The following is an 18,726-nucleotide window of genomic DNA, read 5'->3' as shown; positions in this document are numbered from 1 at the left end:
TGGCGCTGTGCGAGCGCGTACTACATTCCCCGTCAGGCTTTGCCGGGCGAGCGCAACCGCGCTGCTCGGGGTCTGCTTATCCGGGTCCTCAGGCGGCGCAGCCAATCAGCGCGCCTCAAAGGGCGTGCGCCGGGCGCTGATTGGTGGGTTCGGACTGCCGAGCCCAGTTTGAAATCCGTTAACGGCGGCGGCGGCGCTGCTGAGGTGAGTGCGGGGCACCGGCCGCACAGCCCGGCCTCGCTCCCCTTCCCGCGACCCGCAGCCCTTCCCGTATCTGCTCGTTCGCTCCGGCCCTAGCGACGCGGCTGTTCCCCGGGCCTACTCCGAGCCCAGGTATCGGTAACGGGGCCGAGGGCTCGGTGGGAAGCGGCGGCGGAAGGCGGCTCCGGGCGCTCAGCCCGTGGCCGGAGCCGCTATCGCGGTGCCTGGCGGGCGCGGAGCCCCGGGGGTTGAGCGCGAACCCCTCGTTCCCCGGGGAAGCGGGCCCGGAGCCCCCGGGGGGATCGCGGTACCGGAGCCCCCGGGGGGATCGCGGTACCGGAGCGCCAGGCGCGTCCCTTACGGGGGGTGGGGGCTCGGCACTGAAATAAAGCTGTAAGCCTTTAAACCATCGCGAAAGCTGCTGGAACAGTGTATTTCACGATAGGAGGCTGTGTAACTTTTTCTCAGTTCAAACCCCGCTTCCCAGGAAAAGGAGGGAAGCAAACCGGGCAAAACCTGGCCCAAATAACAGAAAAACATCACGGGAACTATTTTTATGGGGGCTTTTTTTAAGCTAGAGGACCTTCAACTTAATGTAACAATTAGTTGAGGCTCTGCTAGCTAAAAATAATTTTATTTTCCTTGAACTTCTATTCTTAGAATGTCCCATCTTCATGTCTCCTAAAACTTGTGGGATCTTTTTTAGGGAGCAGGAGGTGTCAGGGCTGTTTATTTTTGGGACGGGGCGGGTCTGGGCCGTTAGCAGGGCGAAGGCTGTGCCCGCCCTTTGGCCCTGCTTTGCTGCCGGTCCGGGTGGTGTGCGGAGCTTTCTGCGGGCTCAGCTATCACCTGGGGGGAGTTAAAGGCTTTGTCTGCCAGTCTGAGCATTAAATGATGGAACAGCAGCGTTTGGGGGATGGTGAATCCGTTGTTGATTCTGTGCTGCAGAAAAGCATGATGAACTTTGAGTCAGGGGAATGAGAGAGGAGGGAGAAGCTGTAGATCCACAGCGTGTTGGAAGTGTTCACTTAACCCTGCTCAGGGAAAAGCAAGGATGAAGGGTGACTTTCTGAGGCTGGCAGCGTCATGCAGAGGGAGTTCAGGTGATGGCTTTGTGGTGGCATGGTTCTCACCAGGCTGTTGTGACAGGGCTATAGCTTCAGAGATGTTCTAACTTACATGTTAACCCCTTTCTAATGCTCCAGCTTACATGTTAACCCCTGAAAACCACCCATGACCTCTGGATTATTATTCCAATAAAAAGAACAGAAGCTGCCAGGCTGAATTAAAACTGCCTGGTTACTGCAGCATCCTGTGTTTAAGTGGCAGCTGGTGCTGAAGGCCAGCAGAAGGCCCTGGAATTGCTGGAGCACATTCCCATGCAGCTGCCCCAGCCTTGGGGAAGCTTCTCTTGCTTGTTCCTGGTTGCCTGTCTTGGGTTCTGAGGCATGTGGATCAGCTGGCTTTGTGTTTATCTGCTGCTGTAACTTAGAATAGCCTCTTGTGTGTCTGTTGTTGTTTACTGTGCTTTCTGGTCCTGGTAGGATTTGCCATGAGTGATGTCTGTAACTTGTGAAGCACCATGGTGTGTGTGATAAGGCATCATCTCCCGTTCACCAGGGCCTTATCTACATTGCAAGGTGGCTTCCCCAGGATCCAGACTGGTTTGGGTTGGAAGGGACCTTAAAGCTCATCTTGTTCCAGCTCCCCATCACCGTTCTGGGCAGAAACACCTTCCACTGGACCAGCCCTGTCCAACCTGGCCTTCAACACTTCCAGGGATGGGGCAGCCACAGCTTCTCTGGGCAGCCCTTGCCAGAGCCTTACCACCCTTACAGGGAAGATTTTCTGCTTAATATCCAATCTAAATCTCTCCTCTTTTAGTTTGAAGCCATTCCCACTTGTCCTATCACAAGCTTTCTTTGTCCCTATCCTGTCCTTGCTACTCTCCCACACTGCTCCATTCTCTCTCCCTCTCACCTTGATTTCTCATCTTGAAATGCTGCATTCTATCTCCAACACTATGGCCTGAATGGCTGGAAGCTTCTTTGTCCAGGCAAATTGTGCTGTTGGCACAAAATTCCCAGCTACATTAAGACAAAGACACTGAACACCTCTGTGATGGAATTGTGTCAGTATTTTAAAGCTAATTTGGATTAGAGCGAGGTGTGAAGTTATTCCAAAATACCTACTGCACTTGCTGTTGGATCAGTCTTATTCTGGGATAGGAATGCTTGTTCCAATTTAGTGTAATCCTTTTTCAAAGCTAACTAATCTAAACCATGCCAAGGCACTCTTCTGGAACGTGCCAAAGTGTAGTTACTCAAAAGAAGCCTGGTGTCCAGAGGAGCCCAGTGCCTCTTCCTCCCTGTGCTGTGCTGCTCTGGAGGCACATTGAGGTCAGTGAGAGAGCAGACCTAGAAAGCAAATGAAAGTTTTCATGAAGTAGTCACTTTCTAGAATCAATTTGGGGTCTTTTTGCAGGAGGGAAGATCAGATCCTCCTTTCCTGCCTGGGCAGCTCTGCAGAGCAGGTGAAAGCTGATCCTGCAGGACGGGGGTGAGGGTTCCCCGGCTGGCTGCAGACACCCGTGTCGACACAGGAGGTGATGGATGTGGGGGAGAGCAGGGTCATGCTTTAAATCCACGCCGAGCTGTGTAGGATTACAGCGTGCCTGTAATCACGCCTGGGAAATGCACACGGTGCCTGCTAATTGGGGAACGTCCCTATTAATGAGGAAAAATTTCCACGCCTCCCTTCCGGTGGATGAATGCTGCGGTGGAGAGAAAGAATTTTGGATTGAGATAAATGTGGTTGTGCTGTCAGGATCACCAGCGGGTGTTTTAAAATGCCTGCAGGGAGTGGGCAGCGGGTGCTGGGCTGTGCTTGGCAGAGCCTGGTGGGATTGCAGATGCCTGGTGGTGGGCACAGGGGTGATAAATCACCAGAGCATTCCTGGCTGATCCCTGTCCCAGCCCGAGAGGGTGGGCGGAGGAGCAGGGTGCCTCTCAGTGAGCTGCTTCACCATCAGGCCTGTTCCAGGCAGGACTTGGAGGATATGTAGGGATTTGAGAAGCAGATGCCATGAGTTCATCTGACTGAAATGGACTTTCTGGAGTTCAGTCACAAAAACTTCTGTCTTCCTGTTGTCTCTTTCACAAAACTGAGGCAGTGATACAATCCTTTTCTTTTACTGACTGTCTGGGGTAGAGGGGAGAGAAGGGGTCGATGATGAGGGGGTGGCACTATGGAAGATGGGCTCTACTCAGTAAAAAGCTGCAAACTGCAGCAGTGTAGCAGTGGGCACAAGTAGCTGTGAAACATGATGCCCAGAGCTCTGACTCTGACTGGAGAGGGTGAGGGGAGAATGCAGATGACGCATTTGATTTTTAAAAAAGTCTAAAGTGTTGACAGAAATTCTATCTTGATTAAGGGCAGTAGGAAAGCATTTGATTCCAGCCATGTCTCGAGCTCAGTTACAGTTGGTTTTGGCTCCAATTCTTCTGTTTGCCTTCTTTGGGCCCTACCTTGACATCTTCCCAGCCATGTAGCTGGTGCTTCTCTAATGACATTCTTGCCTTTAACTATCACAGCTCTGCTCTGGGGGGCTGGAGGCTTCTCAGTGCACCCATCCTCGGGGGCCAGTGGTTGTGACCAGCATGGTACCCCCTAAATGCTGATTTTCTTTACTCTTTACCATTTTCTTATTTATTGTGGAACACCATCTGGGTTTTGAACCATGTGTGGTCTGCCTAGTCAGATGGTTTAGGGCTGAGGCTCTGTGGGTTAGGAATATGCTGCTTTGGAATTGCTTGGATTCATAAAAGCAAAGTTCAGGTGATTTCCTTGGGGAGTGTTTTATAATGTCCTCGTGGGCTTTGCCTCACAGCTGTTCAAGGCATCACAAAAGCACCTTTGCAAGAAGGTTTTATATAATTTCAGGGTTTATAACTTTGTCACTGGCTTTATTCCTGTTCCGTTGAGTTTAATATCACCTGTTGACACAGGGACTCCTCTTGCTGTCAGTGCTTCATTAATTAACTGCAGGGACTGTTTGACATGGGTCACAGTGCTCAGTTTGTTTATAGCCTGGCCAGCCTTGGGCTAGTGCTAAGGAATGCAAGAGGGCCTGCCACTGCCCTCCTGACTGTTTGCCCAGTTACAGGGTTCTACACAACCTCTTCCTGCTTTGAAAATCAATTCTATAGAAGAGCACCTTTGTGTCATTAGTTCTTTTTTGTAGCCCTTTAGAGAGAGAGGCTGTGCATTGCAGTGCTCTGGAGTGAATCTCATCAGATTTGTAAATCTTGTAAGGGTAAGAACTCTTCTTTGTGTGTGGTGAGGGAAGGAAGTAGAAATCAATCACTCTGGAAAAGCTTTATACTTTACTCCTTAAAAAATATGATTCTGGCACCCACAGGTACAAAAAAAAATCCTGTCAAAACTTGATCTTTTTGATAGTTTTGAACCTGCAAATGTCAACAGTGGTGAAATATCCTTAGCTTTGCAGATCAGCAGTAGAATAAAACTGCATTGCTCATGAGGAGTTCTGCCCAAAGGTGTGAAGTGCAGGAATGGGGAATGTTCCAAAGGCTGTCCCAATGCCTGTCCCTGGAAACTCTGCAGAGGAAGAGAGGTGGGGAATGGTTCCACTGATTCCCTGTTGTTGTCTAAAGGGCTGTAGCAGTGCAGACAGGACTCCTGGGGACAGTGTGACTGTGAAGATGTCTAAGCCAGAATCCCGTTATTCTTTTGATGTCCCAAACATCTGCATCGATTTTGCTACTCTGAACGAGGATGATGTGCACAATGCAGACTCCTGGTTTGGTAAGTTGCTTCCAACTCCTTGAGGTGTTTCCTGGTTGGATGACACCTTGGTGTGATCCTTGTTTTGGGCCTGGCTTCTGTGCCAGTTAATCATGGTGTTAACTGCATAATTCATTGTGCATGAGGTTTCTTTTTTTCTTTTTTTTTTTTTTTTTTTTTTTTGTATTTAAGTGTTGTCATCTGTAACTTGCCTTTATTAACCTCATAATGATATTCTGGGGTATTGTTAACAATTCCTAACAGTGTGTATAGTGAAAGTCTTTCTGTCCTTACAGATGAAAAAGCCAATCTGGAGAATGTCCCTCCTGCAGAAAATCTGGCAAACGTCTCTCAGTGCAGCCCTGCTTTTTCAAAGCCTGATGTTATTCTGTCTTCTGTCCCTTCACAGGAAGTAGCAATGAGTAAGCTGGCATGGTGTGGCAGGGAGGGAATGAATTCTACCTGCCTTTCACTGACAAAATGGGAATGCTTCTGTCTGGCTTTTGTGGGGCCATCTTCATAAACTCTTATCTGCAAGGTCTTTTTTTAAGATGTGATTTTACTTGTTGTTGTTCTGTCTATGTGTATATAGATGAGCTGACACTTGCCCCTTTCTCAGGTGGAAGTGATGGTGAAGCAGAATGTGCCCAGGGCAACACGGTCCCTCAGAATATCGTTGGGTCCCTGGCAACCTGGAGAGCTGCTGCCCCTGCAGAGGCCCCTCAGAGGTGAAATATTTGTGTTCAGTTTGTGCAGTGATTGATGATGGTGTAACTAAGCAGGCCCTTGCTCTCAGGATCTGCAGTTCTAAGCTGTTCTTGGGGCATCCTGTGGGGCTGGAGTTCTCCACCATGGAGATGGTGCTTTGGGACATCTGATCTGCTGGCTGAGCTGGAGGGGCAGTCTCTAGGGTGGAAATGTAATGCAGTGTCTCACATACTTGTCAAATGAGACTCGGCAGCACCAGGAGCTTCTGGAATGTGAGGATATCTGAAACTGGGGTGGCTTATAAAGTTTCTTTGTTTATATCTGCCTGACTTGGGCAGAACTCATTCTTGATACGAATGCAAGCTCTGCATGCTCATATATAGCAAAGAATATTTAGTTTATACGTTGTTAAACTTTAATAAAATCATGCTGTGTTTGGATTGTTCTGTTAAACATAATCTGTATGGTAGAGTTAGGGGATGCACTGACATAAGTGTGTTATCCAGGTGTGTCCTCAGATCTATGGGAAAACTGACTTCTGCTTTCTGTTCTACTCTAGACCAGGCAGGAGACTTGCTGCAAAGCAGGGGAAGACCCAGCAGCGCAAGCAGCCAGGCAGAATCAAAGCAGAGAGAATTGCTAATGCCCTGGATAATAAGGAAGATGTTCCACCCTTGAAGAAAATGAGACTGTATGTCATCCAAGTCCTTCTGTTTAGGGCTGGGAAAAGGGACACAACTATTTCTTTGGAAAGGGTTTCTGCCTGTCTGAGACAGTTCTTACAGGAGGGTTAGGGGGTAGTGGCTGGAACTGGTTGCTGATACTGGTTTAATGAACAAGAAATGACTGTAAATGCTGAAGGAGTTGCTCTCTTTGGAGGTGAAGATGTGAATTAAATAAGCATGGGCTTCTTCACCTTCTTACTCAGTGTCTGTCAGCTTTAAATTTGTCTGAACTTATCCATCCAGAAGTCATCAGGCAATCATTAGCTATGAAAGAGTCACAGCTAAAATATTTCTCAAATTAACTTAACCACTAAAGTATCATATGGTGATAAGCTTGAGGTCAGGAAATTGAAGTATGATCTTTGAAACACTGCTGTATCTCAGTGATCTACAGTGTACCTCCCTTCTCGAGAAAAGTTCCAAAAACTCAGTAATTCATCTTCCCTTCTGCAGCCTTAGAGTACCAGAGAAAGCTGGATGGCCTGTACCTAGGCCTGGGGTGAGGTAAGGCCAGCCTGGCATACCTTAGACCTCACCAGGTGTTGGGATGTTATGCATGGTGGTGAGAGCTGCAGGCGGTCATTTATTTAGAACACAGTTCTAAATAAACAACTAACAACTTTTTCTCTTAGTTCTGGTAGCAGAGAGAAGGCAAGAGAAGTATCCACAAAGAAAGAGCCCCTGCAGGATCCTGACCTCTCTCCAGGGAGAGGGAAAAGCAAACAGACCATGCCCTCCACGCCAACAATGTTGAAGTACGTGGCTTTCTTGTGACTTGTGTGCTAATCACAGTTGATTTAGGTGACAGTCCTGGCTGAGTGTTTTCAGCTTCAACTTAGCATGTGATGGTATCACATTTAGTAAACACTGGGTCAAGGCAACAATATTAGGATGAAATGTACTTCACCAGCTGAACCTCTGCACAGGAAAGCTTTTGCTTTTCTTTTGAGGAAAAAGTTGTTCTTCCTAATGGGTCAAGAATGCACACAGCAAATGGGTCTGCAGAATAGCAGCTAGCTGTGAGATTTCTTCAACAAAACCCAAGCAGATCTCTTCTAAAGATGTTTTTATAACTGGTGATGCTCCTGCAGTGAGGCTGGAGATAAGCATGTTCCTTGCACATAACCAGGGAAGCAGAAAGGTATATCTTAGTTTTTAATGTGCTTATGCAGGAGGACCAAAGCTTCTAGCAAGCCAAAGAGTACAGAGGAGCAGGAGCTGGAAAAGATGCAGCAGCTGCAGCAGGAGGTTATGGAGCTGCGGAAGAAGAACGAGGAGTCTCTGAAAGCAGCTATTGCTGGAGCAGGTGGGCTCTGCCTGAACTGCTGAGTGAGGCTGCATTGGGCTCAGCTGGAGTGTGCTGCACAGAGCTGTGCAAGTACCTTTCAAAACAAGCATTTCATACTTTGCAATAAATATTAGCAGCCATTTAATGTAGATCAGCCTCTAAACTGCCTGGAAACAGGTGGGTTTGGGTTATGTCATATTTTGAAATGTTAAAGATGAGTTCTCTAAAAATTTACCTAGTTGTTAGAAATTAAATGTTTTTTTTTTTATTTCCACAAATCGTATCCCACAGCAAAAGTCTTCCAGTCCTTACATGTTCTTTTTCTCTAGGACAACCCACAAAGAAACCTGTTGGTCAAGTAACAAAGCCAATTAATTTCCACTTCTGCACGGAGGATAGGATTAAGCAGAATGCAGAAAGCCAGCCTGGGAACGAGTACAAGGAGCTGAATTTTGCAGCAGTCCTGAGGAAGCATCCCCCTTCTCCGGTGAGAGCCAGAGTGTTGCCAGCACTCAGCTCACTGGTTCTTGCCATCACCTCCCTTCTGCTTGTGCAATGCTTGGGCTGATACCCACAGAGAGGTTACCACAGGAGGCAGGTGTTGTGCAAATGTGACTGCAGACTTCCTGTGTGTCTGTGTTGCCACAGGACTCCAAAGAAACCTTGTGGAAAAAGAGCCCTTTAATGTCAGATCTTCCAGCCATTCCACTTTGTCCTTTAATCTGCTCGATACAGTTTCCCAATATAACTTGTGCATTTTCAGACTGTTAACACTTGTGCTTAATGTGAGGTGTTATCTTCTTTGCAGTGAGAGGAAGGGACAGATACTGTGTGTCAGTGGGGAAGGGAAATGTCATCAAAACCTCCTGGCCATACTGACTGTGGTTTTCTGTCCCCAGATGCGAATGCCAAAGGGACACACTGTCCCCAAACCTTTCAATCTGTCCCAGGGAAACAAAAGAAAACTTGAAGAAGCCACAACAGAATATGTGTCCTTTGCTGAGCAGGTAGAAGCATTCCAAAAACGCACACCCCCTCGTTACCACTTGAGGAGCAGGAAATCTGAGGAAGGTGAGTTGTCCTGGCTGTGTCCACAGACATTGCTGGTAGAGCAGGAGATGCTTTGACTACTCTGAGCAAATGGCCCGTGTCTGTTGCAGGCCTTGCCATTAACTGCTGGTCTCTGACTTGAATTTGTAGGCTCAGTTTCAAAAAAGCCAGTGAAGGCTCGGCCCACAAACCCCAAAACACCAGTGCTGAGAACAAAGCAGCGCTTGAGACCTGTCACCTGCAAAACTGCTGCAGAGTTAGAAGCAGAGGAAGTAGAGAAAATTCAACAGTAAGTAAGGGCTTACTCTAGTCCTCCAGGGGATGGTTGTACCACTCTGGAAGTATTTTTCAGGTATCAAAATGTCACTTCTCTGGAATACCCTTTTTGTGTGAAAGAATGAGAAGCCTACACCATTGAGATTCCTTTAGATTGTTCATAATTCTTTAGATCTGATTGTAGGGGAGTGAAATACAAACAATTCATTTTGAAGAACGTGCTCTTAGGAGAGCTGATCTTGGGTTGAGTACACCTTATGATGAGTAAAGCAAACCCAATATAGCAATGCAGCCTGCATACACTTCCAAACTTGCCTGTAGGCGAAGGTTTGGATTTCTAGGAAAATAATTCGTAAGATATTCCTTATTAATTTTGCTGTTTTGAAGGCAAAGGAAGAATTGCTAACTGGAACTGCACAGTAACATACAATGTACAACTGGTGACTGTCTCCATTATTCCTGCATAGGTACAAATTCAAAGCACGAGAAGTCAATCACAAAATCTTTGAGGGTGGGCCACTCCTGCCCAAGAAACCCCCTCTGAAGAAGCTCACCCAACCCATTGGCTTTCAGCTGGAAATAGAAAAAAGGATTCAGGAGCGTGAGAATAAGAAGCAGCAGGAGGAAGAGCGCTTCGAATTCCATTCCAGGCCATGTCCCACAAAAATCCTGGAGGATGTTGTGGTAAGACGTTTAATATCACCCAGGCTTAGGAACTGGTTGCAATGAGCTTCAAAATGTTTGTAGCTATGTTGCATTATGTGTTTAATGATCTCAGTAAACAGTGTCTGTCATTAGGTAAGAACCTCAGTAGGTACATCCTGTGCTGTCAGGTTGTTTCTCTGAGGCGTTTTCTTGGCACTTGGCCTTGGGTAACTCCTCACTGGCTTTTCTGAACAGGGTGTTCCAGAGAAGAAAGCACTTCCTGTTACTGTCCCCAAGTCTCCAGCCTTTACCTTGAGAAGCAGGACCCATGTGACTGGCAGAGAGGAGGAAAAGGTAACAGTTGTGACGGGGCTGGAAGCTCCTTCCTTCCCTCCTGTGAGCAGTTCCTCCAGTGGTTACCTTTGTCTGTGCTATTCACTTGAAACAATCTGGTTATTGCTACTCATTTTACAGAAACTGAATTCTCATTAAAAATGAAATAATTTCAATGCTAGGGCACTGATGAGGGCTTCTGAGGTATTGCTGCTATAAATGAGGAAGGTGAACTGCTTAGATTTCTCACCCTTCCCTATTCTGTCACTGAAGGCAGATATTACACATGACCTTTCTTCTCCCTGAGGTGGGGAGTAGGATTCTTAAAGCTTCACATTCTTCTTCCTTTCCCTCTTGTCAAGGGGATATCAAATTATTACAGTCTAATTTGAATGAGTACTAAAATTGAGAGTGGTTTCAAAAAAAGGAAGAATTGGGCCTGTGGTGTTCAGGATGCCAGTAAATTGATACTTCTTGGGTTCCTAATTTTTACAGTGTCCACTGTTTGTGTGACCCTGCTGTGCCCCTTATCAAAGGAGCTCAATCAAAGCTCTTTGTGGCTTTGCTTGGCAGGATTTGCAGCCTATACAAAAGTAAAAAATCAGCTCCTAATGCTAATATCCCTTTAGGAAAAAGAGGAGGTGGCTGTGATCAAAGCTAATCCTATGCCACATTATGGAGTGCCCTTCAAACCCAAAATGCCAGAGCAGAGGCACGTGGAAGTTTGCCCCTTCTCTTTCGATGCCCGGGACAGAGAGAGACAAATACAAAAAGAGAAAAGAATAGAAGAACTACAGAAGGAAGAGGTAAGAATTAAAAGCTACCTTGGATTCTACTCCTTCAGTAAAAAGAGTGTGACAGGATTTGCTGTTGTCTATTAAACCTCCAAGGAAAGGACAAGAAATATTTTGAGTTGTTTATTTCAGGTGCCAAAGTTCAAAGCGCTGCCTCTGCCTTACTTTGACGAAGTTAAACTGCCAGAAAAGAAGGTCAAAAACCTAACTCAGCCTGAACCATTCCATCTGCAGGTGGATGAGCGGGGAGCTGCCAAGCTCCAGAGCTGGAAACAGCAGGTAGGATGAAAAGGGTAATGGGAATGACCAGACTTAAATCAGCTGGTGGAGTTGTGCTTGACTAGAGAAACTGTCCTCCTTGAAGTGAATCAGTAGCTGAGTTGGAGCAAGGAATTTTTCTGTTCTTGGCATGAAACTTGTGCTGTTGGGTAAAGGATTGGTCAATGGTTTGTTTTTATTTTTCTCACTTAATGGTAAATGATGGGATTTACCACAATTGTATGAACAGCTGTGAGGCATTTTCTAAGCAGCAGCTCTGTGCAGCTGAATCTCTTTGACACATAAATAATACACTGCTTTTCTCATGTGAAGTCTGCAGTGGACACCTGAAACTTTCTTCAGGCTATTTTTTGGCAAAGCAACTATCAGGCAACAAGTGACACCAATTTTTTGCTTTAATATAATTTTCCATGGAAATTATTTGACTGAGTCAGCATGGGTTTTCCAGTGTAGGGAGTGCTGGAGTCTGGGTCAGGGGGAGATGCTCTTTCTGCCTGGCACTTGACATGCTCTCTTCTCTTGCAGCTTGAAGAAGACTTGAAAAGGCAGAAGGAGGCAGCATGTTTTAAAGCTCGTCCCAACACAGTGACACACCAGGAGCCTTTTGTGCCCAAAAAGGAACATAGGTTACTATCAGGTAGAGTTGCAAGTACTTGCTACATGGGCTTGGCTGATAGCTCAGAACTGAGGCAATTAAGTGATGTTTTTTCTGGCTGTTGCCACTTCTTCATCAGCACAGCCAATAGTGCCTTGCATTTAATCAACTAATTGCCTAACAGCTTGTGTCCCCTGGGAGCAGGGGGATTTCCTCTCCACCCCCTTGTTCTGCTCCAGCATGGCAGCTGTATTTAGAAGCTCTGCTGCAATTGGCAGATGATTGATGTGTGCCAGCTCAGGATAAGGGTACTGAGAATGTGAGGAGCTCCCTGCAGAGACAGCTGGCATTTCTGCAGTGCTGTCACTCTTTCCTTCCCGTTTCTAGTGAGATGAAGGCATTTACTGCTTGGGTAGGCTGAGATTTGTAGAGCATAAAACCAGCCAAAAGCTTGTTTGTACTAACAATTGTGTGCTTGCTCCCTCCCATGAGAACACCCATGACGGGGTGACGTCTGCATTAACACTGCTCACGTCTGGGAGTAAAGTTTTCTCTTTTCCTGAAGCCTGGAGGTATCTCCTAACCACCCCTGCCAAGGGGAAGCTCTCCAAAGGGAGGCTTCCATTGACATTAGTGCTGCTGTTCTTTACCTGACTGTCTTTGAACCAATGTTATCTCCTCTATTTCTAAACTTAGAGAGCCTTTCTGGTTCTGTAGTTCCTGAAAGCTTTGAGCTGGCAACAGAAAGAAGAGCAAAAGAACGGCAAGAATTTGAAAAGCGATTGGCAGAAGCAGAAGCCTTAAGGGAGAGGCATGAGGAGCAGATCAGGCAGGAACAAGAGGACCGTGAAAAGGAAGAAGTTGCTAAGCTAAGACAAGAAATGGTAAGTGAGCTGTTTCTAAGCAAGGGCTATAAAGTAACCCAAAGGAATGTGGGATTATCCTTATGGAGCTAATGTCACAGTTGAGCTGTGCTAAAACTGCCTTTTCAAGGTTCCCTTTTGCAAATTGATGACTCACTAACTTCACAACTGCTTTAAAAAACCCAAACCTACAAAACCATGCAAACAAAGAAGGCAGCTGTGCTGAGATGGCTGAGTTTTGGAGCTGCACATGTGTAGTTATCAAAGCAGAATGACCTTAGTGACTCACAACCCCAACATGTGCTGTGCATTTTCCCACCATCTTGCTCCAGTGCCCAGGGTAGAGTGTGTGGTCTCGGGCAGATGCCTGCCTTCACCTCATCTACAGCTCACCTGCAAATTTCAGCTTCATCATAACTGCAACCATTTGCTTTGTTTTGCCCTTGCTTATATTTATTTTTCCCCAGGTTCACAAGGCAAACCCAATACGCAAATACCGCAGCCTGGAAGTGAAGTCCAGTCACCAACCACTGACTGTGCCAAAGTCTCCCAACTTCTCAGACAGATTCCGATGCTGATGAACATCCACGTGACAGCTGCTGGGAGATCCCATCCCTCTCCACTCCCTTGGTAGGAGAGAGGGAGCAATTGTTTTCCCATGACTGCTCAGTCTGAACTCCTATGCTTGGTTTCATTGTTGTACTGAGTAGTTAAACTCCACCTGAGCCCATGGCATTTCAGCAGTGCCTCCTGGCCTTGCTGTGTATCCAGACCCCATCTTCTCTAGAGACTAAACCAAGTTTTGATATTGCATACAGATATTGTGTACCTACTTAAATAAAAATTCCTAACCTGCTCGCTGTCTCTGGCTAGTGGGCTGAAGCCCTTTCCTGCAGAAGAGGTTTTGATAAAGACTGGCCACACAGATGTGTGCATCTGGCAGAGCTGTCTTGTGTTTTTACACTAAGTGCTATTTTCAAATGTCTGTTTTTTAGCATTTTAGTCTACATTTAGCTTGACTTGTGTTAAGTGAGGTTCCTTCAAGCCAGTGTAACACGGGTCTGGCCTTCCTTGTTGCTGTTTAGATGACCACAAATATAAATCTTGCCCACACTTAAAAGTAGTTCTTTGTGTATATTAGAGTATTAAACCTTCTTGTTGTTTTATACCTGAAGTCCTGTTTGGGGAACCATTTCTCTGGCAAGTGACTTGCTGTGAGCTGCTGCCCCAGCTTCTGCCAGTGCAGGTCTCTTGGCTACAGAGCCATCAGCATCTCTGGCTAGTTTGGGCAGCAAGCAGAGCTAAACATAGCTCAAGTCCTCAAATGTGCTGGAGGACAAAACTGCTGGCATTATGAAGAGTGGACACATCTAGATTAAAGTTTTAACAATTATTTCTTACTTAGTATTGTGCTCTGATTTCTTACCTTTATATTTTGCTGAAATACCTGCTCACACCTGTGAGCAGGGCTGCTTGCTGCTGTTGTGTTACTTAGTAGAGAGGGGGGAAAAGGGAAATTTAGAATTAGTTTGTCCTAACTGGACAGACTTTCTTGTTTGTTGGTTATGGAAAACATTTGCTTTCATTTCTTCTGAAGTGGGATGCTGTTGAAGAAGTATTTCCAGCGTGTGTAGCTTTTGTTCATATTTTTGGGTGAAAAAGAGTTCAAACTAGATGTTAGATTCCACCTAAGGGGGTGCTTAGAGATGCTGTCTCATTCTTGCCAAAGTGCATCAAGCAATTGCTATTTTACTCCTGGGCTGAAAGAAGTAACAAAGGAAGAAAGTCCTTAGAGACCTAAATTCCAAGATGAACATTTATTGGACCCAAGGGATGACGTTTCTGCAGGAATTCTCCTAAAAAGTGTGATGCTCAAGAGATGTCATTGCAGAACTGCTGGGGTCTCTGTGGGAGTGTTTCCAAGAGCACCAGCCTCGTACTTCAGTGCTGGGATTAAAAGAGGAAAAGCCACCCACACTGATATACAAGGATTCTTCCAAAAAACTAATGGTTTTATGCAGTCAGTAACCGAGGAGCTGGAGAATGAGAGGCTTGGGGGGAAGTATGTTGGTACTGAGGGATGAATGACCCAGTGGCAGTGTGGGTTTTTTGAAATGGTGAGCTCAGACATGGCTCCATTTTGCTCAAGTTTCAGCTTTTCCTTCCCTTCTCTTGAGGATCTTTGTGTAGCTGTGGCAGAGGTTGGCCCAAAAGCTTGATCTAATCACCCAGTCTGCCTTCAGCCACATTTTTCTGACTTTGCTGATAGCCCTGTGTCCCTGAGCTGAGAGTTACAGGACAGCCAAAAAAAACTGCTGTCACTGCTGCTGTGACAGTTTGCAGAAGTGGCTGGAGCACAAGGGGCATGTCAGCATCCTCTTCTTGAAAATGAAAATCCATGAGGATCTGACCTGTCTGCCTTAACCCCATTTCTGTCATGGTGGGGCTGCTCCCTGTGATCTGCTACTGGCTGGGGACATCACAGAACCTCAGATGTTTTTTCTTCGAGTGCCAGCTCTGGAGAAGGCAGCGTGTGGGCAGCAGAAGCAGCAAATATTTATGATGAGTCAGGAGGAAGCTGGAATGATGATGAGCTGCTGAAGAATGTGAAGGCAAGCAGGATCATGAGGCCGTGGAACTGGAGCAGCCACTGATCCCTGAAGGATGAAGCAGTTGGATTTCCCTGATGGCCCTACATGGCCTCTTCTGCCTTGAGGAAGGGGTTGTGTGCCTGACAGCTTGGCAGTATTTTTTCCCCAATGGTATCATTTGGGTCTAAGAAAAGACATTACATCTTCCCCCAGCCATGGCCTCTTGTATTCCCCATGCACTGCAAACAGGGGCAGGAGCCTCAGGCAGCTGTGCCTCCAAGGGTCTGGGGTGTTGGATGAGCTTGGAGTCACCCACCAGGTTCTCACGGGCTGGGGTGTGGGACCTGTTCCCTTAGTTAGGAGGGAAGTGCTGACATGGTGGGAAAACTGCTCTAGTGTACAAAGTATAAAAATCATGTCCTGAAGGAGCTGGATGTTGGAGAGGATGGGATTTGGCCAAGGCTTCAGCAGGAAAAGGGTGGCAGGTGATTTTTTTCTGCTGGGGAGAACAAATTTATAGGATCAGAGCAACACACTGGGATTTAACTAAGTGCTGTTGCAGCACCTCCCTTTAGAGTCAGGGTAGGCTGAGAAAAAAGATGTAAAATCTATAGTCTCTGTGTGGATTTTGCAAACACATTTTTGTATTCTGGTACTCAAAGCTCATCACCCTTACGTGCGTGCCTTGAGAGCAAGGACTGGGAGGAGAGAGGAGATTTGGGCACAAAACCTTCCTGTGCTCTTCTAGTTGGGCTGTACTCAATTTGTCATCAAAATAATTTGCTGAACACAGACTAGGGCTGGAACTTAAAGGCAGCCAATGTTTTCCTGGACTTTCATGTTGATTACATGATCAAATTATCTGGTGAATAAATTCTTATGAAAGGGCTTGATGATGCTTCTCCCTTCTGTCTCCACTGGGAAACCTTTGCAGCTGCTTGTGTGACCTGGCCTGAACCTGGCAAGAACTCCTGGACCTGAGCAGGTCCTGGTGCTGCTGCTGGTGGCTACATCCCTCTGGATGCTCTTTTGATGATGTTGGGGTTTTTCCTTGTCTTTCCCCATCACCTTGCTGGCACCTGTCGTGACACCACAGCAGCTCGTGGTGGAAGCCCTGGTTCTGATGGAAGCAGTTAAGCCAGACAGCCCGGCTGGTTTGTGTTTCAGCAGCATGGCTGGGATTCAGGTGGGGATGTTGTTCAGCCTTCCCTGCTGCTCGATTTAGCTGGGGTGTAGGGTTTCCCGGGAATGGGCCGGCTCGGAGCCTCCCTGCCCAGGGTAAACGTAAAGGTTAAAGTGTGCTGGTGCTGCCGCAGTTGTGACAACGGCGTCGCCAGGGAACGGCGTGCTTGAGGCACTGCCAGACAGCCCCAGGACAGGCTGTTTCCCAGCTGCAGCCAATGTAGGCTCTGGCTTAAGTTCCTGAATGGGAAGGGAGGAAAAAAAAAAGCCCAAGCCCAGGCTGAGAAGCCTGGGTGGTGGCTGGTTTGCAGAGCCCCAGGGCACTGTGCTGCTCCTTGGGCGTGTGGTTTTGGACTGAGGCATCTGAAATCCTGGGGTGGGACAGATACTGCCCTTCAATTCTACAATTCCTTCTTCCCAAAGGTGTGATTTCAGCCTATTTCTCTCTGCCCACAAATGAATTTTATCTGTGCTAATGCCAAGCCATGGCTCCCCAGTATCCGCACCCAGGGCTTTGCTTCCTCACCTTGTGCCAGGCATTTGTGCCCAGACCAACCTTGCTCCCAGGGAGCGTGGAAGATTGCAAGCATCCCGGGAAGGCTGGCTGGTGTCCAGCTGCTTGCTCCTGCTCTCCTTGGAGAATTTTATCCCCGTGTCCACCACACCAAGAGCTCCAAGGGGGCTGTGGGGCACAGCTCTGGCTCACGGGCTCCTGCCTCGTGCTTGGCCATGGATGTGCTCCTTCCACCTTGGGATGTGCTCCTTCCACCTTCCACCCTCTGCCAGGAGGGTGCAGAGCCAAAGGCTGGCGGAGTGGTGGCAGTATGTGCCTGAAGTGACACTGGTGGCCTCCAGGTGCCTGGCAGCCCTCAGCTGGAGGAGAGAGGCAATTCCAAGCTGTCTGTTGGCGATGACAGTCGATGGGCAGAGGCCCCGCTGGCCAGGCACAGCATCTGGCCAGTTATTGCTGACTGTGGCCCTGCAGAGGCCAAGGTGGGGGACTCCCACTCATCACAGGAGTGGTGGCTGTGCCAGGGCTGGGCAGTGTGTGTGCCATTGTCACCAAGAACTGTGGCTGTTGGTGATGCTCCAGCCTCTGCTTGTACCCAATGGCATCAACACATCGGCGAGCTGGAGCTGTGTGCCTGCTCCTGCATGATCCCTGCTGCTGCTCATCACATTCCAACTCCTGCCATGGATTTCAGGAAAGGAGCTGGCCTGGTTTTGAAGCCACAAACCCCAGATGTGAAGACTGGAGCAGGACAGCTCCAGATCTGCTCAGGAGTCCCCAGCTGTGTCCCACTGAGCAAGTGTTGCTCTTGCATTGAGGTGTTGGTGGGGACAGGTGGGACAGCAGCACCTCAAGGACAGGGGAACAGCTGTGCTCCATCCTGGCTTTTCTCAGTTTCAATGCCATATGTGAAGCACTGGCAAAGTCTGACCCAGGCTGTGGCACACAGATGCTGGTGGCTCACTGGGAGCTGGGATTTGCCAATGTGGAGCAGCAGCACTGCCTGAGCAGTGTTGGTCCTCCTGGGAGGTGCTGCAGGCAAAGTGAGCACTGCCTTGGGAGGCTGCTGCTGCTTGTTGGTTGACTCAGCTCCATCGTGGATGGCACTGGCCAGGGCAGCCTCCCCACCTCCTTTGCTGCTGCAGCCTCCAGCCCTGCCCCAGGAAAGGCTTAAACTGAGGAGAAAGCAAAACAAGATTTGAGCAGCCAGGTTTGGTGTCTGGCAGGACCTGAGCTTGGTGTGGCTGTGGGGTGGGGAGCTGGGAGCAGGACCAGGCTGGCAGCTGGCAGGGGCTGAGGCTGGAGCAGCCCAGGGTAACCTCAGCCTCCCCGGGGGCACCTGGCCGGCCTGGGGAGAGTCACACTCCTCCAGCAAATGCCAGGACTCAGCCCCACACAGTGCCTGAGGTGAGTCCTGGGGTGCAGCACCCCAGAAAGAGCTGGCAATGCCTGTGCAGAGCCCATACACACAGCCCAACCCCTCTGGAGCCTCCAGCTCCTCTGTTTCTTTCCCTGATTCTCAAAACACTTGATTTTGCAGAAACTCTTTCATCTGGTTCCTGGGGAAGGCTGCAGCCACTGGCCAGTGCCCAGTTCCCAGCTTCTGTCACCTTCATCAAGGCCCAGTGGCAGTGCCTGAGGTGCCACATCATACCCACAGAGCACAGGGTCCTTTGGAGCTGCTCTCCCAAAGGGCCACTGCCAGGGGCAGAGCTGGCCACAGCTCACCAGCCCAGGGACCAGCACCATCACCAGCTGCTCCTGGCCACCATCCCCGTGGCTTGGCCAGTGGCCACCTTGTGTCACCTGTGGGCACCTTGGAGGACCTTAGCCACCTGAATCCTGTCCAGCTCACCCAGGCCACCCCCAGGGGATGGTT

At 48.2% G+C, this 18,726-nt stretch overlaps 1 protein-coding gene across 7 annotated transcripts; it reads left to right on the top strand.

The window, feature by feature from the left end:
- The first annotated feature begins 56 nt into the window (after window positions 1-56).
- TPX2 (TPX2 microtubule nucleation factor) lies at window positions 57-13,963 on the top strand. Of its 7 annotated transcripts, none has more exons than XM_064391895.1 (18): window positions 57-204; window positions 4,878-5,028; window positions 5,304-5,429; window positions 5,627-5,735; window positions 6,275-6,406; window positions 6,894-6,944; window positions 7,073-7,195; window positions 7,613-7,746; window positions 8,058-8,215; window positions 8,628-8,799; window positions 8,929-9,067; window positions 9,522-9,738; window positions 9,955-10,053; window positions 10,662-10,838; window positions 10,959-11,105; window positions 11,631-11,742; window positions 12,397-12,584; window positions 13,031-13,963. In XM_064391895.1, exons 2-18 carry the CDS (start codon window positions 4,926-4,928, stop codon window positions 13,139-13,141), a joined length of 2,298 nt encoding a protein of 765 aa, XP_064247965.1. In that variant the 5' UTR covers window positions 57-204; window positions 4,878-4,925; the 3' UTR covers window positions 13,142-13,963. The 7 variants fall into 7 exon arrangements, with proteins under 7 accessions (XP_064247965.1, XP_064247969.1, XP_064247967.1 ...); XM_064391897.1 differs by having other exon boundaries at window positions 195-333; window positions 12,418-12,584; XM_064391894.1 differs by having other exon boundaries at window positions 195-333.
- The last annotated feature ends 4,763 nt before the right edge of the window (window positions 13,964-18,726 follow it).

This window comes from Passer domesticus, chromosome 16 (assembly GCF_036417665.1).
Source record: "Passer domesticus isolate bPasDom1 chromosome 16, bPasDom1.hap1, whole genome shotgun sequence".
Taxonomy (NCBI): Eukaryota; Metazoa; Chordata; class Aves; order Passeriformes; family Passeridae; genus Passer; species Passer domesticus.
This window is presented reverse-complemented; position numbering and strand designations above follow the sequence as displayed.